The 25441-nt window shown below is 33.4% G+C and overlaps 4 protein-coding genes across 8 annotated transcripts; 2 read left to right on the top strand and 2 right to left on the bottom strand.

The window, feature by feature from the left end:
• On the bottom strand, window positions 1-720 carry LOC100820369 (protein RESPONSE TO LOW SULFUR 3). Its single transcript, XM_003523252.5, has one exon. The coding sequence runs from the start codon at window positions 549-551 to the stop codon at window positions 186-188; it is 366 nt and encodes a 121-aa protein (XP_003523300.1). The 5' UTR covers window positions 552-720; the 3' UTR covers window positions 1-185.
• Window positions 721-3007: 2287 nt separating this feature from the next.
• LOC102659580 (uncharacterized) lies at window positions 3008-10722 on the bottom strand. 2 transcript variants are annotated; one of them, XM_041015017.1, is made up of 6 exons: window positions 10174-10722; window positions 8669-9250; window positions 8111-8290; window positions 7358-7714; window positions 6698-6817; window positions 3008-3057 (listed from the first exon to the last, which is right to left on the bottom strand). In XM_041015017.1, exons 1-6 carry the CDS (start codon window positions 10589-10591, stop codon window positions 3023-3025), a joined length of 1692 nt encoding a protein of 563 aa, XP_040870951.1. In that variant the 5' UTR covers window positions 10592-10722; the 3' UTR covers window positions 3008-3022. The 2 variants fall into 2 exon arrangements, with proteins under 2 accessions (XP_040870951.1, XP_006578858.1); XM_006578795.4 differs by lacking the exon at window positions 3008-3057 and adding an exon at window positions 5638-6065.
• LOC100795129 (uncharacterized) lies at window positions 3076-5434 on the top strand. 3 transcript variants are annotated; one of them, XM_014774917.3, is made up of 3 exons: window positions 3076-3706; window positions 3798-3873; window positions 4332-5434. In XM_014774917.3, the coding sequence occupies exons 1-3, from the start codon at window positions 3639-3641 to the stop codon at window positions 5118-5120; spliced, it is 933 nt and encodes a 310-aa protein (XP_014630403.1). In that variant the 5' UTR covers window positions 3076-3638; the 3' UTR covers window positions 5121-5434. The 3 variants fall into 3 exon arrangements, with proteins under 3 accessions (XP_014630403.1, XP_006578860.1, XP_014630402.1); XM_006578797.4 differs by having other exon boundaries at window positions 3076-3873; window positions 4332-5066; window positions 5156-5434; XM_014774916.3 differs by having other exon boundaries at window positions 3076-3873; window positions 4332-5284.
• Window positions 10723-12459: 1737 nt separating the features above from the next.
• Window positions 12460-23967, top strand: LOC100794609 (SET and MYND domain-containing protein 4). 2 transcript variants are annotated; one of them, XM_006578793.4, is made up of 14 exons: window positions 12460-12692; window positions 12770-13069; window positions 13631-13835; window positions 14224-14342; window positions 15406-15795; window positions 15897-16031; window positions 16267-16407; window positions 16538-16693; window positions 17644-17856; window positions 18592-18752; window positions 18964-19078; window positions 19757-19837; window positions 22123-22527; window positions 23622-23967. In XM_006578793.4, the coding sequence occupies exons 1-13, from the start codon at window positions 12564-12566 to the stop codon at window positions 22345-22347; spliced, it is 2370 nt and encodes a 789-aa protein (XP_006578856.1). In that variant the 5' UTR covers window positions 12460-12563; the 3' UTR covers window positions 22348-22527; window positions 23622-23967. The 2 variants fall into 2 exon arrangements, with proteins under 2 accessions (XP_006578856.1, XP_006578857.1); XM_006578794.4 differs by having other exon boundaries at window positions 12477-12692; window positions 22123-22518.
• The last annotated feature ends 1474 nt before the right edge of the window (window positions 23968-25441 follow it).

The raw sequence follows: 25441 nt of genomic DNA, 5'->3' as shown, positions 1-25441 counted from the left end.
TAAACCAATCAAACTATTCTCAATCATCCACCAAAATTTTACAACACATTCGATCCACGGCGATATGGATCATCTTGATCATGATCATCATCATATACATCTAATAATCACAATGACTCTGACCAGAAAATGAAAAAAATTTATTACAATCTTTGTATATATATGTGTGTGTGTGTGATTATGATTTAGGAGGAGGAAGGAAGCGAAATGGAGGAGGCACCGGTCTTGAGGAGGAGGCTCTGGGCGCGTGAGAGCTGGTCCATGAGGGAGACGATGCGCGCGTGGTAGTCACGCGCGTGGTAAACGGCCTCTGCTTCTAGCTCTCCGAGCTGGGAGCAGAGCCTCTCCTCAGCCTCCTCGGCCACGCGCAGCCTCTCCCACGCGCTCTGGAGTTCGCGCTTCATCTGCTCCTCCCTCTCCTTGCTCTCTCTGAGCTCCTTCTCGAGCTCCTCATTCCGCTTCTTCAGCTCGTTCTCCGGCGCCGGCGTCGCCGGCATCTTCTTCTCTTGCTTCATGCCGATGCCGATCGCCGCCATCATCGTCAGCGCCATGTAATGCTTCTCAAGTTAAAGATTTCTATGAATAAAATAGAAAATGTGTATATTTGGAAATACTAACAGATACGATGATGGAAACTAGCAAGGTAGCTTATTCGAGAGAGGGTTGCATTGTGTGGAGTGGCCACATGGATATAAATAGAGCGGAATCAATGTGTCCAGGTTCAATGAACCTGGTTTTCACCCCCGAAGATTTTTAACCCGGGAATCCCGTTCAAAGTTGCTGACGTAATTGCTTGCATTCTATTTCTTTTCTATCACGTTATTTTTTCCTTCTTTTTTTTCATTTCATTGCAGGGAAAAAACGGAAAAAGATACAGAAGAGAGGTACTAGACGTAATTTGAGAAAAGTATAAGAGGGGTGAAAGTGTAATTTACTTTTTTTTTATAAAAAAATTAAGTAGTACATGAGTTTTTAATAAATATATTAATTATATAAATTGTTATGATTAGATAACTTTAATAACTAAAATATTTATTGAAAGAATTAAATGTAATTATATAGGTGACAACAAAAGTATAATGAAATAATTTATTTTTATTTTTATTTTAAAATAAAAATTAAAAAAATAACTGCTAAATGAAGTGAAAGGAATGTTATTTTCAATGTGAAGAGTATTAAGAACATACTCTATAACACACTTCTAACATTCATTCTATCATTCGTTAAAAATCATTAAAAATTATAAAATTAGAAGAAAAAAAATTATTAAACATGAAATTAAATAAAAAAAACTAATTAATAACAGAGTGTACTTAAAAGATAGCGTTGCTATAAATTTAACTATTTAATTCAAAATAGTGAATGAGATAATATCAAGAAAAAATTAAGACGATTGTTACATATACCTCTATTTACATTTTTTTCCCCAAAATTATCCACATTCCTGAGACATTATTATATATATGATTGTAATTTTCGTATCATTTAATTTCTGATCTATAATTTTGATTCTTTTAATTTTTTTAAATTTTACTCTCTGTTTTAAAAAATGTATAATTTTGATCAAATTTATGATTTTGTGAACGTTTATTTCTTTTTTTAATATTTTAATTAATGAAATTATTCTTTTGTTACCTTAAATAAATATTTCAAATTTAAAGTTCAACTGAACTAAAATAAAAGAAGTAAAATATATACAAATTTGAGGATTAAGCTAAATTTATGGATTTTTTTTTCTATAACATGAAGAGTAAAATCATGAAAAATTATGGAGACCAAAAATCAATGAATCACTTTTATTTCTCAAAAACTATCTAAAATTTAAATATTTTTGGTTTCTTTATAAAGTGCTATTTAAAATACATTGAGTATCAAAAGTGATATTTTTCAAAATTAGAGAAAAAAATAAAAAGAATAAATAAAACCAAATTTAAAAAATATTAAAAACTAAAAATATAGTTTATCCTATTTTATGTTAAGAATATTTTTTTAAGCCCTAACAAACTAGAAAAAAAAACCAAAGAAGAAAATAAAAAACTGGTCCTTGGCCTTTTTAAAAAGAGAAAAAAAATTAACGGACCTGTTAAAAAAACTCAAAATAATTTGAGGTATTTAATTATACGTGTAAGTTTTTTGAATTTTTTTATATTATTATTATTATGCGAATAAGCTAACAAAAATGTCATTTATTAAAAAAATTGTGTACCATAAAAATTCATTCATACAAAAACTATTAAAGTTGTATGTGTGATGTGATGTGTGTTTCAGTGCTGCTGTGCACGTTTTGCAGAGAATGCACCCAAAATGTTGCATCACCCTTCTGTGGTTTGCTACTTGCTTCGGCCAGTGGCCATATGCAGCGGCTCCGACATTTTGTTTCCGACAGTGTGGTTGGAGTGGGGGTGAGAAGTGGGATGAAATAACAAATAGCAGTACATTGATTTGATGAAAAATATTTTATAGAGGTAATATTTAATGCTAGCAACATATAAGATCAACTTATGTATTTATATGCAAAATAATATTCTTGGAATCTATAATGTATAATTATATACATGAATTATTTATTTTAATTCTGCCATCCTTATAATTCTAGGTCGATTTAAATATTATACATAAAAATTACTCCAATAATTAAAAAATTATGTCATTTATAATATAAATATTTTAAGCTACGATTACTTATATAAGTTAAAACATAGTGATGCTATAATAAGTTAATAACCCCTATATTTTTTTTTCTTGGGCCTCTGTCTCATTTTTACCTCTCAATTCCCTCATCAAATTCAAAGCAACAATAAAAATTTACCTTTGCCAACTTCACTAACCTGTTGTGTGCTCAGGAAATGTTGTCCGTGACTTTGATTGTCCTTTAGGGGCAGAAGTCATTCCTAAGATATCTCCTTTTTGCTCTAAGTGGTTGCCCTTTCGTCACATCATCTGTATCATGAAGCACATAACATATACTATTGTCATACTACCCAAATAATAAAATTAAAGTGGTGAGCATGGAGAGAAAATACTAGCCTCCAAAAATAACAGGGCCACTTGTTGCGTCTGTAGTTCAAATAGCAACCAGTTGAATCAAAATAACAATATAACAACAAGTAATAATAATAAGCACTAAAATCTGTAGTTCAAATAACAGAATATGCATTTGACTAATCCAATCCAGTATTATGCCACATGAGTTAGTTCAAAATAAGAAAAGTAAAAAATTGGTAGCAAGAAAGAAGCAAAATGTCATACCATAGTAACAAAACGCAGCCCCGGTACTTTCGTTGTTATTAGACATGTGGTGTAGAAGAGCCAACGCACGTGACCGACAGTGATCGAGTAAATTAAATTGACCCAAATTCAATTGAATTTTTCAAAAGTATGAGATTAAACTGAATCTTAACCAAAAATAATAATAAAGGAGTAAATGTGTAATTTGACCAATCTTAAAAATGAAAAAAACATGGGTAAATCAAATTAAACTAAAAATAGAAAAGGCAAAGAATGATTGAAGAAGCGGATCGGGTACAAAGTACTACAAACACAAGTGTTATTGAAACTGTGATATAACTTGTTGTGGAAGGAAAGTAAAGCGCATTTGAATTCTTCTTCACCATTATGGTGGTAATAGCAATGGGAAGATGGATTCAGATTCATTCGTTAGTTGCCCCTTCTGCGATTCACAAGTACCCTTTTCTCAACGTACTGGGTATGCATGTCTCTGTCCTTGTACATAACATGCATGTTCATTTCCATTTCTTACCCGCATTTGAATATTATGATTCTGCAAACAAACGCAGGCACTTCAAGACGCACTTTTGGGATCTCGACGATGATTTTGACCTGCCCCCAACACCTCAATCTCAATCTCTTCCGGTACCATCTCCTCCTTTCTTTCTCATTTTAAAGAGGTTTTGATTTTGAATGTAAATGTGTCTTGCATGCCCATAAAATTTGATTTGTTAAACTTTAACACTATCTGCTGCTACAGAAATTAACTAAACGTTCACTCTAATGGGTGTATCCGCGGTGAAAGTGAAAGGAAAGGAGAGATAAGAAGAAGAAAAAGAAAAGGTAGAGAGAGAAAGTGATAGATATAGGATGAAAACGAGATGGAAGAGAGAGTGAGTGCATGTTTATAATAACTTGCTGTGCTAAACACTAACTCGTGTGAATCTTCTCTGATGTTTTTTTTTCTCCCAACTTTCCCATTTACAAGTTTTGATGTGTAGATAATGTGTGATATAAAATAAAGGATTTTTTCTGCTTATCCAGATAAGAGATATATGAGTTGTTCAATTGTGCTAGAGATTGTCTTATGTCATATTTTGCAGAGAGAGCAAGCACCCAATGGCTCACGGTCCGGAGCAAACTATTCGTGTGGTGGTGAGACTAATAGTGATAATGGGGAATGCAAAGTGAATGACAAAATCTCTTGCTTGATTGGTTCGCAGACAAGGAGCAATTTTTACAAAGTTGAAGGTGGTCTGATGGCATTGTTGAGAAACTGTTTAGACTCTGAAGTTGGAAATTCTTATAGTATTTTGTCAGGTTATGTTGATCATTTCCAGTGCCTTGAATCTGAGGATGCCGGATGGGGTTGTGGCTGGTGTAACATTCAGATGCTTTGCTCTCACTTACTAGTGGAAAGACCAGAAGCAAGGAAAGCTTTGTTTGGTGGTTCTGGATTTGTTCCTGATATCCTGTCGCTCCAGAGATGGCTTGAGATTGCTTGGGAAAAGGGTTTTGATGCGCCTGGATCAGCTCAATTCAATTATGTTATTTGTGGTTCAAAAGAATGGATAGGAACTACTGAGTGCACTGCTCTTTTGCGTTCCTTTGCTCTTCGGGCAAGAGTAGTGGATTTTGGTCCTAAGGAATCCCAATCCCTCACAGGTTCAAGTGTTGATAACATGAGGGATAAAGCAAATATTCATAATATAGTAAAAAGAAAAGCTGAAAAGAGTGAGGGTTATCAAGTTCTCATGGATTTTGTGTGGAATTACTTTTCTGATAAAAGCTCAATCCTATTTTGCCAGCAGCATGTTGTGATCAGTGAGAAAACGCCAGTTATGGCATATTTTAGATACAAATTTTTAACCTCAAATAATTTTGTTTCTTAAATTGTTTTTTAATTTTGTAATTCTTTCTTGGACAGGCCTCTATACTTTCAACATAATGGTCACTCAAGAACAATAGTTGGAATTCAAGTCAACTGTCAACAAAAAGGACATCTTCAATATAATCTCCTAGTTTTGGACCCTGCTCATGTAATTTATCTGCATTCCTAGCTTCATATTTTGTTATTAATATCTATTTCCATAACTTTCATATAGATGATTTGGGGTAATTGCATATTATACAAATATTTGTAGCTCTATCATTGTCAAGAAACTAAAGAAAAAAAGAAGTATAGAATGTTGTAAAATTGGCATTAGCCAGAGAGGTCTTATCAAGAGATATGTCTCTTTCCATGATCCAAAAATTTATAGTGATGATTTAAAATTCATGCTATGTAAACAGGGAAGTCAGGGCTCTTACTTATCGTTCTTATTTTCATGGAAAATAAGTGAATATACATATAATGTCAAGAACAACGGAAAAGATCCAAGGCAGAGAAAGTTGTGAAGTGCAAATAGATTACTTGAATAGAGTTTTTTGTTCTTATTATTGTATAAAATCAGTTAGAATCCAGAAATTATGTAAGAACCTTGCTCCTTAACGCCTTCATTCTTTTCTCTTACAAGCCACTGTCTTCCTTCAGTTGTATTGCTTTTAAAGCATTCACTATTGCAGGCTTCTATAGTAATGTTCTGGCAATGGCTATTCTTTGCTTTTGTCCTCCGGAAAGCTGACAGTGGTAGATCACTTACAAATTCATGTATGTTTGCTTCTTTAGCAACCTCCACTATTTCACTTTCAGAAGCCCCATTATTGCCATAGCAAATATTGTCTCTAATGGAGCAATTAAAAAGCAGTGGCTCTTGTTGTACCAGTCCTATGTGTGTCCTTAACCATCTTAGATTATATTTCTGTATGTCTTTCCCATCAATTAATACCTTTCCTGCCTGTGGATCATAAAATCTTAGTAAAAGGGCCAAAACAGAGGATTTTCCAGCTCCACTTGGGAGAAGTGAGTAGATGGATTGCACATGATGGTTAGCTCGATTATTAATGAAAATTCAATACATGATGGTTAGCTTAGCTCGATTGTTAATGAAAATTCAGTACATAAAGGACTTTGACAATTTTTTATAAGTTTTTTCATAAACACGTAGAAGAAGAAAATAAGGAGAAAAAATTAAATTTAAGATAAAGTTAGTTTATTCATAATTTAGAATCTTCTCTTTGAAGAAGCCAAAATCATTCATTTTTCCTTCTTATTTTCTTCTTCTTAAATTTTTAGGAAATTACATGTTAATATTTTTTGAAATGTAAAAATTCATTTAGTAAATAATTTTTAATACCAATTATATAAATCAGGAAAATTACATAAAGTAATATGTAAATTATTTTAGGTTATTAATAAAAATTATGTAAATTTATAAAAAGTAATAAAATTTTTAGGTTATAAATCATATATAAATGATACAAACTTATGTTAATTCATCATGAATAGTTGGACGATATGATTTTGTGTTGAAAAGACAAAAAATCAAAACAAAATCAAGAAATTGTCATCTTTAAATTTCAAACATACCTGTCTTTATCACCTCCACTGGATCACGATTTTTCTCTCCCAAATCGGTTCTCACATTTTCAGTGGTAGCAACAGTTGTTAATAAAACACTATCACGCTTGGATATATCTGCAACAGTATCTGCATGAATAATTCAATAAGACAATTTTGCAGGTTTTGAAATTTTATAACATTTTTACCAAAATATGTAGGGAATTACTTAAATATCATAGCCACAAGTTCATAATGCTTGATTTTTAACTAATGGTCTTCAAAGATTGAACACGTGACAGTGGAACCTGTATGACTAAGGAAATACCTCTTAAAGCAGATAGCTTACTTATGCTGCCAAATTCATCATGCGTAGTTTGACAAAATATGAGTGTGTGTTACTTTTCCATAAGCACTAATAGGAGAAAATAATAAGGAAAAAATAAATAAATATCTCTATAAGCTAAAATTAGCTTATATGTAAGTTAAAAAACATCTTCTGAATAAGCTAATATAAGACAGTTTCTATAAATTGGCTTATAGATAAGCTAGTTTTAATTTATGGAGAAGCTTATTTCAGTTTTCATTTTTATTTTCTTCTCCTATGAGTGTTTATGGAGAAGTTTATCCAAACAAGTCCAAAAATTAAAACTAAATCAAGGAATTTTCATTTTTAAATTTCAAGCTTACCTGTCTTTATCCCAACCACTGAATCACGATTTTTGTCTCCCACATCGGTTTTAACATTTTCAGTCAGAAGCTGTTCCTTTGCTGAAAAATCCCAGGAATCATTCTGATCAACCAATGGCTCATTCTGCAATGCCACATTGGATTTCTTGCTTTTTTCTATCCATGATTCAATCTTTATTACCGACTTAAGTATTGAGGGAATTGAAGAATTTACACCTCCATGTCCAGGCTTAATATCTGCTGACAGATTCACACTCTGACTTATAGCTGTATTAGCAAGTGGACTTTCTGGATTATCAACTCTAGAATCTTCAATTGAAGCAGGATCTGTTCTAGAATCTTCAATTGAAGCATCAACTACAACAACAACATGTCAAGAACACAGGCTTTTTAGTTGGAGGCTGAAAGATCTCATTACTAATAACTGTCGGTTCACATATCTTCTGATAGAGAAAAAGGGGAAAAAGATCACAAGGAAAGTAGAGAGATAAGAAATTTTAGGATCTATATTTTGTGTCCTGAAAATAACTTTTTCAGTCCTGAATATCACAGTCAAACAAACATATAAAAAATGAATATTGGTCTTGAAATTTTACCAATGTTCTACTGTATAAATACCTTTAAAAATGACAACGATAAAAATGGGTAGGAGCCCACCCCCTTGGCGGGTCCTATGTTCATGTGAGCATCATCGTGAAAGTGGCTCCACCCAGTAGCAATTATATATTATTTATTACTATTATTATTTATTACCTTGCGCACTATCTTTTCTTCCCTTGATTGAAGTAAACAGATTGAAGAACCAATTTGCATTGGAAGCCGCTACTACGATTGAAGGATCTTCCACATTGGATGAAGGTGTGACCAAAGGTTTTTGTGAAGTTTCAGGCTCACGGGTACCACCAAAACTGGGGAACAGTTTGATTCCATTTCCTGCCAAAGTAACTAGATATTTTAGCACACAATAGATGATTATATGACATATGCATTGCAAATATTAGGATGGTAACCTTTATTCCTTAACCATCTCTCAAAACATGTGAATGTTATTTTTCAATATTCATAACCAGATATCTTTCAATGGAACATTTTAAAGCACAAAGGCAGTTGGAGATATAAGGTGGGTGGAATGGTTAAGGAAGAATGGAAGGAGGGAAAGGTGGGGAGTTCAATCCCCTCTGTTAATAAAATTAATATTCTAACAACTAACATTTGTTGATAAAAAAAAAAAAACACACAAAGGCAGTAGAATAAAACTGAAAATTTAAGACCAGACTACGTTATTTTGATGAGGAAAGGTAATCAACTTACTCATAGGAATAAAGAAGCTGAAGCATGATAAACATCTGAACACTTCTGGTTCTCTTTCAGGTTCATAATTATCAGCAGGTGTCTCTACTCTACCAACATCAGGTGTTGCAATTGTCTCATCACCTTGATTGGTTACGTCTATGGAACCATTAACCACCTCAGTGGCTGACTTGTCACGCTTTGCTTTGGTGTCTAAATTAGGAATAGGAATAGTACTCCTTTTTCTCTTCCGGAGGATAACCCTTTTAGTAATGCAAGATTTGCAATTAGGACAAAACAAGTCATGTGTCTCTTGTTTTGCCAACACTGCCTCAACATCGTAGTCTTTTAGTTGCTGGTCTATTTCTTCTCCCAAGTTAGGATATACTTTTGCACTGTTTTCATCACCACAATTGTCTACAGTTGCAGCCAGTATTTCAGATGAATTAAGTAAAGGTTCTTTTTCATCAACAGTTTCCATGCATTGATTGTTGACTTCATTGCATGGATTACATTGAATGTCAGAATTTTCAACCCGTGCATCAAAGTCTCCCTCCCCAAGATTTTTTGGAAGAATAGAGTTTGCACCATCAATATCATTGCCTGCAAGCATGCCACAGACAAACTTTTCAATACCAAATTGCCACACATGAAAGTCCATGCATCGTGGAGGGGGGAAATGTTACATTCATAACTATATATATATATATATATATATATATATATATATATATATATCAAAAATAAGTTTCAAAGATATGGCTATTATAGAACAAAATTGCATTATGCCAAATGAGATAATTATCAATCTTGCGATTATGACCATATCATATGTTTAAGCAAATTCCAAAACAAAGTAAAAAGCTGCATTTATAAAACATCAGAACAAAGGTGGAGCATGGTTCATGCAGACATTCCAACAAGTAGAAGCTTTTTAACCCAACAAATTAAAAATTAAGTGGTATATAAAAAAAAGTTACTGCAAGGTCTGTCCAAGTCAACATGGAGAGTCCACCCTATTGGAAGACTGTGCAACAACGCGGATCAGAACTAACTGCTAATGTGTGCCTTAGAAATCTCCGCACCTACAGACCTTAAGTTTTACAAACAAAACATGGTCCTTTTTGAATCATAGTTTTGAGATTCATGAGCAAGTCAGAGTAGTGGCCATTAAGGTTCCCACGCGGCACATTCCAAGGACTGTCAAATTTCTTGGTCCATGTGCAGTGGTGACATTTCCACATCTCTTCACGCATAAAAAAGTGATGAAATGTATGCTTACTATTATTGCAAAAACCGGAATGGCAAAAATGAATTCCCAGAAATTTCAGTCCAAGGGGGGTGCCATAAGCATATCATCCTTCATATTGTTTACTAAGATATAATTAACTCTTATATAGTGAAGAATACCCTTGCTCAAAAGTTTATGGTATTATTGAGAGACATACACTTTGAGGTCTCGCAAACATTGCTGTTGTGTAGGATAAAAAGAAGCACAAATGAAGTGAAATGTAATAGTATGATACCTTGTTGTTTGTCAAAGTAAACACTATTCTTATTCTGCGATGCATCAACATTTATGGTAGCGCTTCTTTTAGCCTCTCCATTCACTGCATTTTCTACAAACTCATCTATGCTTCCAAGCCCAGCTGTTTCACTTTCACCGTTCAAGTTATTGTCATTTTCAGCAACAACATTGCTTGTTTCTTCAACTTTCTGAGTAGGTTGTTCTTTCTGTTCTTTTTGAGTATGAAATAATTCCTCCTTCTGAAGAAGAGGTTGTTTTTCCAATGAAAGAAAGGAAGGTGGCACAGCAGTGACAATACTACTATGAACCTTCCCATGTTGCAGGGATTGCCTTCCTTTCAAAGCAGCATTATCTTGCAGTTGTTGTTGTTGTTGTTCCTCCTCCTTCATTACCAAGTGATAGTGCACATGTTCCATCGAAGCTGGCTTGTTCAGAAGCAGCAGAAGAAGAAAAAGAAGGAAGAGAAAATACGACAAAGTTTTTTATTTATGAAAAATGTGAAGGCTGCTTTTAACATGCTCACACACTATCTCTGTAGATAATGCTGAGCTCCCTCCACTCATTAGTCATTACTCACAATTCTTTCCTAAACTAAATGCATGCGAGCAAATTGCCAATTTGGTATCACATAATTTCTTTTTTAAATTCATATGATCATTTTAAATATCTCTATATTTTAATAATCAATATTTCCTTTTGAAAAAATATTTATGTTTTACGGGCAAGGTGTTTGGATCCCCTTAATCATATATGGAGTGAGAAATTTTTCTTTAAATGATACTTTACTTTAAAGGTTACCAAAAAATTATCGCTAATTGTAATATTTTGTTGATTAAAAATTGAACAATGACGGTTTCAATTTGACACAAACTTAATTTTAAATAAAACTTGACACATTTTAATCTTACGAAGATAAAAAAAAAATATACTATAAATTGTACGGAAACAAAATTTAAATAATTTTAATTTTATGAAAAAAATATTTTAGTCTTGAAAATATAAAGAATCAAAATATAATTTTCTTAAAAATAAATAAAATAAAATAGAGGCACATACTGCATGCTTAACAAATCCAAAATACTATCTATCTTCATCTTTGTCTTTATTTATTTGGTTCAGGTGCTATTTTGTCTAGTGTGCGTGTGAAGCCAACGGCGATTAGCACGCGGGACTGAAACATCCCGTCCGGGCAGAGAGAGGACAAATGCATTTGGGTTGAAACATGAAAGCATTAAATTAGAATCATGAACTGAATAGTCAACAATATCCCAAGTATAGAAATTATAAGCTTAAATACTTTTTTTTCTTAACAATTTAGTATTTTTTTGTCTTTTTATAAAATTATTTTTATTTTTAATTTTGTAAATTATATTTATGTTTTTTTTGACTAATTAAGTTTTTAGTCCTTAACTTATGAAAGTTTTGAATTTTTTATCCCTAAATTATTTTAAAAAAAATATTTAATCCTTAAAAGATTTTCCATTATTATAAATAGTTGCTAGAGTTAATAATCTCTGTTAAGTACTTGTCTACTTTAAGTGACCATTATCTCAAGAAACTTAATCCTAAATTCTAAATATAATAAAATTTATGTGATATGCATGTGACATACACAGTATTTAATTTGTCTTATTTTATGATTCTTTATGACTTAATAAAAAACATTAATGACATGTAATATTTTTAATAATGATAAATTCTCTAGGGATTTTATCCTTATATCATTTTAGATAATATTTTTTCTGCTCAAAGTGTTATTTAAACTATTTGAATAAGTTGTTGAAAAAAAATTTTATTAACTTCAAAAGAAATCAAACTCCATCCATAAAAGAAAAAAAGTTTGTACCACTTCCTCAACCATAGTTTAATTTAAATGTATTTACTTTCTTGAAGAAAAAAAAGGCTCATGCTAAAACTGAATACTAAATAACACAAATTAACAAGATTTTTTCTCTTGCACCCAAGGTAAAACGACAAATTAAAGAGTTTGAATCCTCTACAATCATCTTTCTCTCTTTTGATATCCATGAACGAGGATTTTCTATAATTACCTTGTAACTCCATATATTAATCGTCTCAAAATAAAAAAATAAAAACTTCCTACATTAATCCTAATTTTAAAAAGACATTTGTTTTAAGGTATAAACATTACATTTTTAGGGATCACATTCTTAAAGACCATAATGACGTTTTTGTGTATTTTGGGAAAAACATGTTTAGTTAAAAATTAATTTTTTTAAAAGACTTCTCTAATATTTTAATGAATAATACAAGACAATGAGATAGTTCGACTATGTAACAAATATGTATTGGAAGAGTGTCTCCTGTTCTGTTGTCACCAAAGAAAGATAAAACTACTCTCATCAGAGAGTGCAGCAGAAGCAGAAGATGGAGACTCTGAAAGCTGCAATTCCAGAAAACCTGAAGCGAGCGATAGGGGATAGCGATGTCGATGACCTTCGCAGCACATGCTCTTCTCTTCACCGCTTCTTTCTCCACTTCCACCCATTTCACCAGGTAAGAATAAGAATATAAACCTTCTCCATTCCCAACCAACTAAACAAACCAATAATCCCTAATTTCTTCTTCTTCAGATGATCACTGAACTCGCAGATCCAAAGTATGCTCTGTGCGCCAAGAACAAGGACGCTGCGTTGAAATCCAGGCTGCTTGGTAATCAGTGCTTCTCCAACGCAGATTATGCTAAGGCCTTGGACTGCTACACTCAGGCATTGCGCGAGGCTCCATTAGACACCGCCAGTGATATGGAGAGTAATCTTGTTGTTGCAACATTATATATCAATCGTGCTACTGTATTGCATAAAATGAGTCTTATAGTAGAATGCTTACGAGATTGCACTCGAGCTCTTCAAATTTGTCCAAGCTATGCTAAGGTGAAAATCAGTTTCAGTGGTTAACTGTTTTTCCAAGTTTACTTGTTTTTATGTAGCTTTACACCATTATAGAACGGATGAATTCTTGCATTTGTACCAGGTTTGTTTTGATATGTGCAAAAAATGTTCGTAGATCAAGTCATTCATGAGTGGTTCAAGAAATATCAATATCATATTTATTTTTTCTCCATACTTCGAGATGGAAGGATACATAATACATAAAATGAATTTAGCAACAAAAAAAGTGATTAGTTTTCTTCGAACTTTGCCTCATTGCAATATTTGCAAATTTATTGGGGTTGTCTTGGGATTTCAGTTATTAACATGATAACTCAAAGTAACATGTATATTTTGACATGCTTTGTTTCTTCATCCAAATGATCAATATTTGTTGTGGTGCAAATGAATTTTTAGGGATGTGTTGATGTAGGTTGTTGTGGCAAAGGATATAGATGCTGTAAGAATTATTTACTGTTGTGTTGTCATATCAAACCACACAAAATACTCTTATTTAATTATAGTTTCAGTTCTTCTTTTAGTAATTTACTATTTTGGCCTCAGGCATGGTACAGGAGAGGTAAGGCAAATGCTTCATTGGGAAATTATAAAAATGCAATTTGTGATCTAAATGTGGCTAAGAGTGTGGAACCTTCAATGGGTGGGAAGAGACAAATAGAAGGTGAACTGAAAATTCTTTTAGACCAATGCAAAAGCACGACTGCAGTAGAACAAATACAACATACAGAGAACAACTGCAATACTGTGGGTAAGAACTAAGAAGCTTTCCTTGTTAAGAACTTGAGATGCAGACTCTAGTAAACTATCTTGAAGTCAAGTTATTGTAGTTATACACCTAAGAAGAGAATTCTCCTTCCAAGGCTTTCCCCTTTCTTAGAAGTTAGAACAGAGCTAATTCTTAGTTCTCAAATGATAACAAAACAGAATGAGTGATCTTCTACTCTAGCTATTTAAGCTAGCTACATGCCTAATTCTGTCACTAACTACTTTTAACCAACTCTATCTACTTTGCCTTCTATCCTTTTATTTTTTTTATCATGTTCATGGGTCCTATCAGCTATTCTAGTATATATTGAAAGTACCTTTTTTTTCCACTCTTCCTGAGATAAGAAGATGGTAAAGTGCATTTGTGGCAGGTGAGATGCCTCACATAAAGCTACAGCGGGTCTCCACACCTGATAAAGGAAGAGGCATCGTGTCATCATGTGTCATTTCACCAGGTTTTTTGGTTCATGCTGAAGAACCTTATGCTATGGTAAGAAACAACTACATTCTCTGTAATATCATGAATTATAAATGTATTTATATGTCCAATTTTAGCGACGTTAATGGCTTCATTCTGCTTGGTTGGTGCACATTTAGCTTTTTAATTAATTTTTTTCTGGCTAAAATATACATTACCCCCTTCAACTTAGGTTCATGTGCAATTTTCCCTATTAGCTTTCAGTTGAAGCAATTAACATCCTAAACCTATATCATTGCTGTTGTGTAAACCAAACATTCTGTTTACTATTCTGTTTAAATAGTTATGAAATTCTGAATGCTTTATATACATGATAGTGCATTTGACCTACTGTAAGCAAAGAGAATTGTCAGGAAAAAAACTTACAGGTCTTCTTTCTTCCCATTTATTATGAGATGAGATTGATGTTCAAATAGAGTTGATGTAAAGGAAGAAATTTTACTGGAAATAAAAGAGTCAATTGTTTAAAGTACATGATTTCGTTTTCAAAGAACTGGAGACTCCTGACTGCAATTGCAGATGAAATTGGCTTCAACTTCTTTGACTTTTAAGTACATGATTTCCTTTTCAGAGAACTGGAGACTCCTGACTGCAATCTACATTCATTATTTTTTGAGAAAATAAGGACATTGTTAAAATATATATAAAATCATCCATGTGTTTTCACCTAACAACTTAAGCTTTGTTCTAGACATGGTATCAAAACCTCTTTGACCAAGTGATCAAGGGTTTGATTTTTGCTGCCCCTATTTTTCTAATAAAAGTTGAATTTCAACACAAATTGGTGGACTTGTGCATTATTTACATTTCAAATCTAAATGGCTCTTGCGCGAAGGGGTGTGTTAGAAATGCAATACTACTATGAAATCATTCATGTGTCTTCGCCTAACAACTTGCTTTTGGGATAGTTGGTTAACAGAAGACTTTGTTGTCAGTAGCTTTAACTTATAAACATGAATCCTCAGTTTTCTTGATGTCAATGGATAAATTTTTTTCCTATTCTGTATATTTGTATTACTTTAGGAAAACAAACTTATTCTTGGAAGTTAACTTGATAGTTTTTTTTATTCTGCAGATAATATTAAAGCAATGTCGGGAAACCCATTGCCATTATTGCTTGAACGACCTACCTGCTGATAGAGTTCCTTGTATATTGTGTTCAATACCATTGTATTGCTCCCACCAATGCCGGATACGGGCAACTGGGCAAATGTTCAAAATTTACCCAGAGTATAATGGCTTTTTCAAAAACTTACCCAGTGATCTTGGAGAATATGCTGCTGAAGTTATTCAATGCAATGATTCTGAACTGGAAATTGGGGATATTACTGAACATAAACATGAATGTCAAGGTGTACATTGGCCTATGGTACTTCCGTCTGAGATAGTTTTGGCTGGTCGAATCCTAGCTAGGTTTTTGCTAAATATCCCACCTGAAGATATTATAAACTTTGTGGAAAGGCTGGTATATTTTAAATGCATGCAGTTTTTAAGTTCAGTTGATTGCGCCATTGTCATTTGATTATGAGTAGCTGCATGCTTATGGATTCTGTTCTTCTCGTGCAGGAGCTTTCTCATTGTTACAAACAAATGTCATCTGAAAGAAAGTTGGATTCACATATATATGCCATTGTATTATTATATTGTCTTCAACACTCTTGTGGAATTATGTTTTCCATAGACGAAGTCTTCATATCACAGGTTGTTTTGACACTCTTTTGTGTGTGTGCATGCAATATGCATGTGCATGTGGATGTATCTATTTGTACTTCTATTCATAACAAAACTTACAGTACCATCATGCACCATGTGTAGTAGAACATTTTTCCAATACAACCAAGCAAGTATTTGTTGAAATATGTAATATATTTTGTTACTTGTATTTGAAATTTGAATCATTTAAATAATCTGGTTTCATCATCTTTTATCATTGCAGGTTGTTATAATTATTTCTCAAATTAAAGTAAATTGTATGACTGTCGTTCGTTTAAAATCAATAGACGCCCATGGACTATCAGGTCGCTTTGGAGAATTTCCATTTCAATCTGGTGCTCATTCAACTAGTAATGTGGAACAGGTAGATATTTTTTGTGAACATTATTGCAAATCCTACAATTATAATCTGGACGTTGTTGGTGATGGTAATCTTTTCTTAGTGACTATTATATCCTTGGTGATTCTAAGTCATATTCTGTTATTTCTCTTAGGTCAGAGTGGGTAAAGCTATTTATAAAGCTGGCAGTTTATTCAACCATTCTTGCCAGCCAAATATTCATGCATATTTTCTTTCACGCACTCTTTATTTACGAACCACAAATGTTGTAGCAGCCGAGAGTCAACTAGAATTATCTTATGGTCCACAGGTAACTTCCTTTTGTATTTAAAAGCTGTATTTAACATTGCTAGTCAGCCTTTTTGCTGAAGACTTTTCAGGTATGGCTAATTGTCTATACTTTTTTTCTTGATAAAGAATGTCAGTGATCAAGCATCCTTACAGCGTAAACTGTTAAAGAATGATTTTATATTTTCATCTCAAACATGCCTCCTCATTTAAATTCCCTTTGTTCTTGAGGCATAGACAAAACAAGGGCCCACCAAACTTTGTACTGGAATATTAGCTTAATTAGAATAGGGTTGCATGGATTGAGCTCTTGACAACTTAATTGAAGAGGCTCTGTTGCCTTGTCAAGAAACCAATTCCAAAAGTGAGAGAGGAAACGAGGATCATGAATTTTATGGCTATGATGGCTTTGAGGGGGTAACTTTTGCTCAGATAGGCAAAATTGAAACTTGGAATAATATAATATTTGGTTTGTATCATGTGTTATGATAAAGAGACGTCTATTTTATTCTAATAAATCAAGAATTAGGTCAAGTACTTGTATTATAACTACCAGTACAAGCCTAAGCCCACTAGTAGAAGATACGTGCAATGGAAGATCCTCTCTCATGGTGGAAAAAGAATGCAGCTGTCCCCCATTTAAAATAAAAGTGAAGGATAAAAGGAATAATTTACTTTTTAAATGAACTTATACTCTTCTATGGACTCGCTTGAGTATAATTACATCAAGCATGTTGGCTAACCAGTTTTAGGTATTTTGGTAACAGTTTGTTAGGCTTTAACATACCTCCCTGGTTACTGGGTCTGGAATTGTATTTGTATGACCTGTGGGTTCAAGTCCTCCTTCCCCTCTACATCCTAAAAGAAAGCAAAAACCAGTAAAGAAAAAGTGATTTACTCAGACTTCCAAATGTTAAGTCTTCTGTATAAATGTCGTTGTTCAATTGTTCAATATACAGTTTTGTCTTGCAGGTTGGGTTGTGGGATTGTAAAGATCGCCTTAATTTTCTCAAAGACGAGTATGCATTTCTTTGTCAGTGTACTGGTTGTTCAGAAGTTAATCTATCTGACATTGTCCTCAATGCCTTCCATTGTGTCAATACAAATTGTTCTGGCACAGTGTTGGAAAGCAGAGTACATGACAGTGAGAAGCAGAAAATCAAGCACTTCCCTATTTCTGACCATGTAAGCCCTTTAGAGGACATTTGTAGATACTGAATTACCATTGTTCTTTGCATTATAAATGTAGGTAAAGTTTAAATTGTGTGGTTTGCCTTAAGTGGTGTATTGATTTTCTTGAAATCACCTTAACAAATAACTATACGGAAACCATTCTTGTGATTGAGACGTATAACATTATATGAAAAAATGAATATTATTTCTGATGATCTGTACTGAGGCTAAATACAACATATGTAGAGACCTCATAATAAATGCTAACTTGGTATTTTAGGCTACAAATCTGTACATAATAGAGGGAACATGGAAATAAGGGAAGAAGTCTGTGCAAATAAGGAAACAAATCTTGTGCTACAACTTAAGTGAATAATTCATGTATAACAACAATTCTTTTTTCCTATCTTAATATCAGGCAGCCTACCTTCACCTTCTATTCATTCTTGGCAGAGTTCTGAAAATGTCTACCAAATCATGAATTAAATACAGTTAAATTTTGGTATAATCAAGTCTTCTTATTCATCCATATTTATGGAGATGTTTACTAGAAAATAATATGAATAGGCAATTCTTTCAATTACCATTTTATAACAAATCACTATCATTGAACGACTTGGCATTTTCCTGCTGACACATAAGTTGCTCAAGGGTTGGAAAACTTGGATAGATGTCATTTATGATGCATGTTTTCACTCTTTCAGGGATGAAATATTTTTTCCCTTTAAAAATTCTTCACTCTTTCAGGTTGACAAAAATGCTGACATTTATGAAGTATGTCTTCGTGTCTTCAAACAAAATGGTGCCTCTATTGATATTCAACCTGGATACTGTTTGAAATGTGGTTCTTACTGTGATTTGGAGTCTTCACGTGCTGCAGTCAGTAAAGCTTTAACATGCATAAAAAGGTATGCACTGTTCAATTTGGCTCCTAGTAACCTTGTCATGAAGTACAGCTTTTCTTTTACTCTGAATATAATCACAGCTAATTTTGAATATTTCCCAATTTGAGGCTAGCTTGATAAATTCCTCCGATTTTGAATCCTGCATGAGCTCATTGTAAATAGTAGACGGCAGCTTAATTTGAGCACTTTACGTTCTGAAATATGGAAATTACAGGTTGCAGGATGCAATATTGTCACAACAAATTTCAAGTATTACTATTTCTGATGCTTTGAAATCTCTTCGATTGCTAAGATTAAATTTGCATGCATACAACAAGCTTATTGCAGAGGTGAGTTTCAGCCTCCCTACACTTAAAAACTCCATTCGAGTTCTAGTTTTATGTTTCTGCTAATAGGTGTGTGTTGGGTAGTCTTGGAATACCCATGTTCAATAACTTCATCAGCATTGAACTTACCAGCGTGAAATTAAAATAATCAGGCCTTTAAAAGTTTTAAAACCAAATTGATATTGCACTTAATTACTCCATTTTAATAAACAACCTTGATTTTTCAAAGGCCATTTTTTACTTTCACCTTATAGCTCTATCTCTTTTTTGTCCTTTCCCCTTACATTTATTACTTTCTCTCTCTTCTTTCTTTCTCTTCCGTCAAGTATGTATACACCCCATTAGGGGTGTGAAAGCGTCGTTTTTGTTTTTAATATATAATATGTATTTCAGAATATATGCAACTATCAGCTAATGAGTTTTTGATTGATCTCAAACTAGTTACAAGTGATTATGACAATAATACTACAATTCACATGCCTGCCCCCATCCGCCCCTCTCTCAAGCTCTCCCTAGATGCTTGATTAATCTTTTTGAACACAAAATAAGCTAATCCAAACATGCACAATGATTGGATTGGTGAAAATAAGTGTGTGCATGTGCATGTAACAACTATTGAAGGGCATAGATTGGTAGACAAACAATGTCTCATAACTTTCATTGAACATATGATGCATGCAGGCAGAAGACAGCATTGCCCAGGCATTTTGTTTAGTGGGAGAATTACAATTATCTTTGGATTATTGTAAAGCATCTATCCAGGTAAAACTTTTATTAATAAGCCTACTGGAAAAATGTCTTAATCTTTTTTATTAATAATATTTTTTAATTGAGAGATCAAGAATCCTTGTTATTTCTTATATTCATGGACCAAATTCACACACACACCACCACAGACAAAATAGTGAAGACAAAATTTGTGTGATTCGACACCTCTTGCCTATATCTACAAAAACATTTCAAATTGTTTACTATCTCAATCAAGATTTCAAGTTTTGTGAAACATGAAAAACACTCACCAAGTAGTGTATCTGATAAGAACAGATAAAAATGGAACAGATTTGAAAAGATGAAACAGAAATTTATAGATAATTTGAGATATTTCATTACACAGGTTTTCAAGAGCCTGTCTCTCCACAATTCAGATTCTTCCTAATTCCAGAGTGTCTTTCCCATTTTGGTTTACTTCTATTTATACTACATCTAATGGACACAATTATTCTGAATGGTTGTGACTGTTCCCAAGGGTCATGCCCCCTTGATTCGCATCTCCTGACCTTACATCCCTTGGGCGGATCATAACGGTTGGTTGTGACTGTTCCCAAGGGTTATGCCCCCTTGATTCGCATCTCCTGACCTTGCATCCCTTGGGCGGATCATAACAGTTGGTTGTGACTGTTCCCAAGGGTCATGTCTCCTTGATTCACATCTTCTGACCTTGCACCCTTTGGGTGAATTGTAACTATTGAGTGGTTTACACCCTTTGGGTGGGTTGTAACGGTTGGGTGGTTTGCACCCCTTGGGTGTTTGCGGGTGTACACCTTGGTGATGTGTGGCTTATGCTTATACTTATCAATACCTCCGCCTAAAAGACTCACCTTGTCCTCAAGGTGATACGTCGGAAAAACCTCTTGTAATATAGTCACAGATTCCCAACTATTTTCATTGGGAGGGAGATTTTGCCACTGAATTAAAACTTCCACGTTGCCAGGTTGTAATTCACGAATATCTAAAACAAAATCTGGATAAGCTTGTAATTCCTGATCCTCAGATAACATAGGTGGTAAAGGTTGGGATTGGAATGAGTCACCAATGGCTTTCTTGAGGAGAGAGACATGAAAGACCGGATGAATTTTACTGTGAGATGGAAGATCCAACTTATAAGCAACAGCACCCACCTTATTTAACACCTGGAAAGGACCATAAAACCGAGGGGAGAGTTTTTCATTAATCCTTTTAGCCAAGGATCTTCTCCTGTAAGGTTGCATCTTCAAGAACACCCAATCACCGACTGCATATTCTATGTCCCGGTGGCGTTTGTTGGCATTTGTTCGCATGATATCTTGAGACTTCAACAAATTTTCTCTTAGAGTAGCCAATAATTTATCTCAAGCAATTGTTAGTTTATTGACTTATTCAAGGCGGGAAGGAATGGTGGATCCCTCAAGGCAATTGTTAGGACTCGTGGACGGTCGAATGATTCCTGCTTCTAACATTTCAGCAACCAATTTTTCAACTTCTGTTTTCTGATAGTGAGGATATCTATATGGTCTGATATTTGGTATTTGGGCTCCTTCTTTGAGGTGAATGGCATGGTCCTGACGCCGTTGTGGAGGAAGTCCTTCTGGAGGTTCAAAGATGGAGGGGAAATCATGTAGCACATGTTTTAATTCTGGAGGAATTGTATCCTTCCAATTTATCTCTGTTTGAATGTGGTGATAGTCGATAAGGAACCCTTCTCCCTGATGCAAAGCTTTCAACACAGATTTAAGTGAGGCGTCTTTCTTTAAAAGTTCGGGTTCTCCCTTTATAATCACCTTTCTGCCATCAATCTTGAGGACCAGCGTTAGTTGTTCAAAGTTGGCTCTAATCTCTCCTAAGCTTGCTAACCACTCCATACCTAAAACCATATCTACGCCTCCAAGGCCAAACAAGAAGAACTGCTACTGTACCGGTACTTCTTGCACTTTCAGGGGAACTTCTCTACATACTCCCTTCATTTAATTTTGTGTCCATCTCCAACTTCTACCATGTATGACGGAGTGTCATCCACCTTTAATTGTAATTTTCCACCAGTTCCTTGGAAATGAAGTTATGGGTGGCACCACAATCTATCAATACTTTGACTTTGTGATAAATAACTTCTGGAACATAGCAATTTACCATGCATATGGAATCACTAATTTAAGTTTGGAAATTTAAACTGATATTCCCACAATTGATGTTTTACTTGTGCATGAATGCATTTCCAATATGGTCCTGTTATCAAATTTACAAGTCTTTCCAAGTAATAGGTCTAAACTATTCTGTTCTTTTATTTGTTGCAGATTCTGGAAAAGCTATATGATACTGATGATATTGTTATTGCATATGAACTTGTGAAGCTTTCTTCCATCCAACTTTCCTTGGGTGATGGTACTGCTGTGGAAAGTATAAGTCGAATAGATGATATCTTCTCACGTTATTATGGACTTCATGCAGACTTGGTCTTCCCTTATCTTCAATACCTTAGGAGAGAAATTAAGAAATTTTCAGTGAAGGCTCTCCAATAAAATGCTTTTTGCAACAAAGTGAGCTATAAAATGTGAGGTATATCACAGCTTAAATGACAGGTCATTTGATATTAAAGATATGCTATAGTCAACGACCTCAAGAAAGATTACTCTAAGCTCATCCTAGCTGTTTGATAGTCAGGACAGTCAAGAATGGGGCTTTGAACTCAGGTCAGTCAGGTGTGTTCTCTAACTGCTCTCTCTTTTTGAACCTGTGTTTCATTGATATAAGATTAATCCAAATTTAAAGGGGAGGAGATATATTTGAAAGATTGTCTTGAGATCCCAGCGGATGAAACCTCAATTAGTTACAATGGGTATCAACAATCACTTTTCATGTTATAGCTTTGGTTCCCAAAGAAAGTTGTTATTTGCAGTAAGTTATACCTACTAGTACTAAAATCGAACCAAGGATTTTCTTTCTATCTTAATGGTTTTGTGAAAGTGGGGAGCAGTAAACCTAGTAGATGATGTAATTTTGATAATTATATTTTATGTGCTGTTTTTTAGAACGTATGGTGCAAAGCTTTAGGAATGATGGCAAGGCTGGCAGGATTTTTTTCATTTTTTCTTGATAGACTTGGATAGGTGAAAGATATGTTAGTTCTATGATGCATTTATACTTGTTGCACAAGTAACAGTGAGATAGAGTATCAAGCATTAAAGTCACAGGGATTGATTTAAGACGAACAGATTCTTCAAACTTTATGCTACTCAGACAATCGGAGACTAGAAAAAGAAAAAATTGAATGCCAAAAGAAAAACAAAAAAATGAGAAAAATCTATACTCCAAAAGGGGGGCAAATAGAAGGAAATAGAAGTTAGGAAAGAAATGCAAATGATAGTTTGAGGAACGGCAAAGGAATAAATAAAAGAATTTTGGAAATTAGTGTGGTAGAGGATTTGATTATTGGGTGATGCTCCTTTTATTCTCGTCGGAGCACTACTGAATTGATATTTCATATTTTGTTGGCTCTTGCTTTTTCCTTCTCTTCCCTGCCTGAAATTGTTTCTCTGATCCCATTAACCCATCAAAGATATTTTAATTCTTGCATGTGCTTATGAAGTACATCAATGGATATTTGGTTACTTACCAAGCCTATAGAAGTTCTTTGGAGAAATTTGAATGCATTATTTTCATCTCCAGGAACTTGAGTCTCTGATCGGCTTACCACCAGTTATTTTTCTTTTCTTGGGATTGATTGTTGACTTTCGCATGTCTTGTTACTTTTTTAATTTCCTAATTGGATCGTTGTTGATTGTGCTTGTCTCAGGTGAGATCGATGCATAGTGTTGCACGTGGTTGCTGGCTTTTAGGTATGCTCTGGGCATTTGTGACTTAGCTGGGATACCTCAGGCAAGTTCAAAGGTTTCAGCAAAGCTGGTGACTTGAGTACCCCATAATCTGCCCACTAATATGGTGTTCGGTTAGAGAAAAATAGAGTGAAAGAAAGGGGGGGAGGCCAGGAGGGGGTTAAATATCTCCTTAGTTCTTACCCAATTTCCAAAATTGGGAGAATTTGAAAGAGATAAATTTTTATATTAATTGGACTATATTATCTTAACAATTTTATTTGATTATTCAAAGTATATAATGATAAATTTATTTCTCTTTCCCTTTCCCTCCCCGTATAAACCAAAGTTGTTAATCATTTAAATTTCTTTCCCCTTTCTTCTCCCCTACCATTGAATCAAATAGTGCATAAGTTTATGGTGCCCAGATTACGAGGCGGGAATGATACTCTTTTGGGATGTGTGCATCTATAGAAATTTAACAAACTCATAATCTATTTGTGGGATATATCAATTTCCCTTCTCCCCATAAACTTCTACATATCCAAAAATAAAGGGGCAATTTTATGGAGGATTAAATTTAGGTGACTTGTTTAAAAAGGTGTGTAATCTGTGTTTTAATGAGTTTTTTGTGATGAAATTTAATGGTAAGTATATGTCTCATACACTTGATAGTCTATAAATTTGTGAGTACGTATCTAATGAAAACCTTGATTACATGATTATTTTAAAAAGTCTCAATTTAGTTACTCATTTAAAATTCAATAGTCTATTATTTCCACTTAATTTTATTTTTTAATTTGATACATCTCTTGTGTAATGCGTTGAGTGAAATCTCATGTTGGGTTCATTAAGCTGGATTTTGAAAACAGGATATTTTTTTTCAGTTCATACAAAGTTGATAAAAATAAACAACTTATTTTTACATAAATAAGTTGTACTAAACAGAGACTCACATTATGAATTCAAGAGTATTTTGTGTGTATATATTTACACTAGTATTATAACATTAATAACTCCATATGGAATGAATTTTTTTTATCAAACTATTGAATTATATTATCTTGGTTATTTATGTCAAATTTTGTTATAAATTAAACAATAAGATATCTTAAAAATATATATTATGTCAATTTTAATGATTAATTAAATTAAATAAATTAGAATAAATATCAAATGTCTTATTATATACTTGCTAAAATATTCATTTTAGAAAACAAGTAAATATATATAACTCCCGATTAGTCGATCTGCATTGAGTGATTAGATTAATTTTATAACTCCCGATTCAGTTTAACTTGACTTGGTTATTGGATTGATCTTTGTTTTTTTGTCAAATTTAATCAAGTTGAATTTAATATTCTTCGTATATGGTCTTATAATAACATTTTAATATAATAATCACCTTTTTAAAAGAACGTTTAAAAACCCATTCGGCTAAATTCATTTTAAAAAATGTAAATTATCAAGCTAGGTGGTGGTATAAGTTTGAGTTGACAAAAGAATATAAATCTATCATGTTTGGATTTTTATGTAAAAAATTAATTCAATCCAATTTTGATCCATTGTGTTCAGTTTCAGTATTAGTGATTTTCGTCGAAATTTTACTTTTGGTGTCTACTTTGCAATGATTAGATGTTGAAACAATGCATGTTATTTTTATTATATAAGAATATGAAGCAGAACTGTTTTAATATATTGAAGCATTCGTCACTCTTAAAAATTTTGTATTTTTTTCCTTCTCTTCGTAACTACCCTAACGGCTAGCAAGGGTCACGGATAAATGAGAGAGAGAGAGACA

Source organism: Glycine max, chromosome 4 (assembly GCF_000004515.6).
Source record: "Glycine max cultivar Williams 82 chromosome 4, Glycine_max_v4.0, whole genome shotgun sequence".
NCBI classification, from domain to species: domain Eukaryota; kingdom Viridiplantae; phylum Streptophyta; class Magnoliopsida; order Fabales; family Fabaceae; genus Glycine; species Glycine max.
This window is presented reverse-complemented; position numbering and strand designations above follow the sequence as displayed.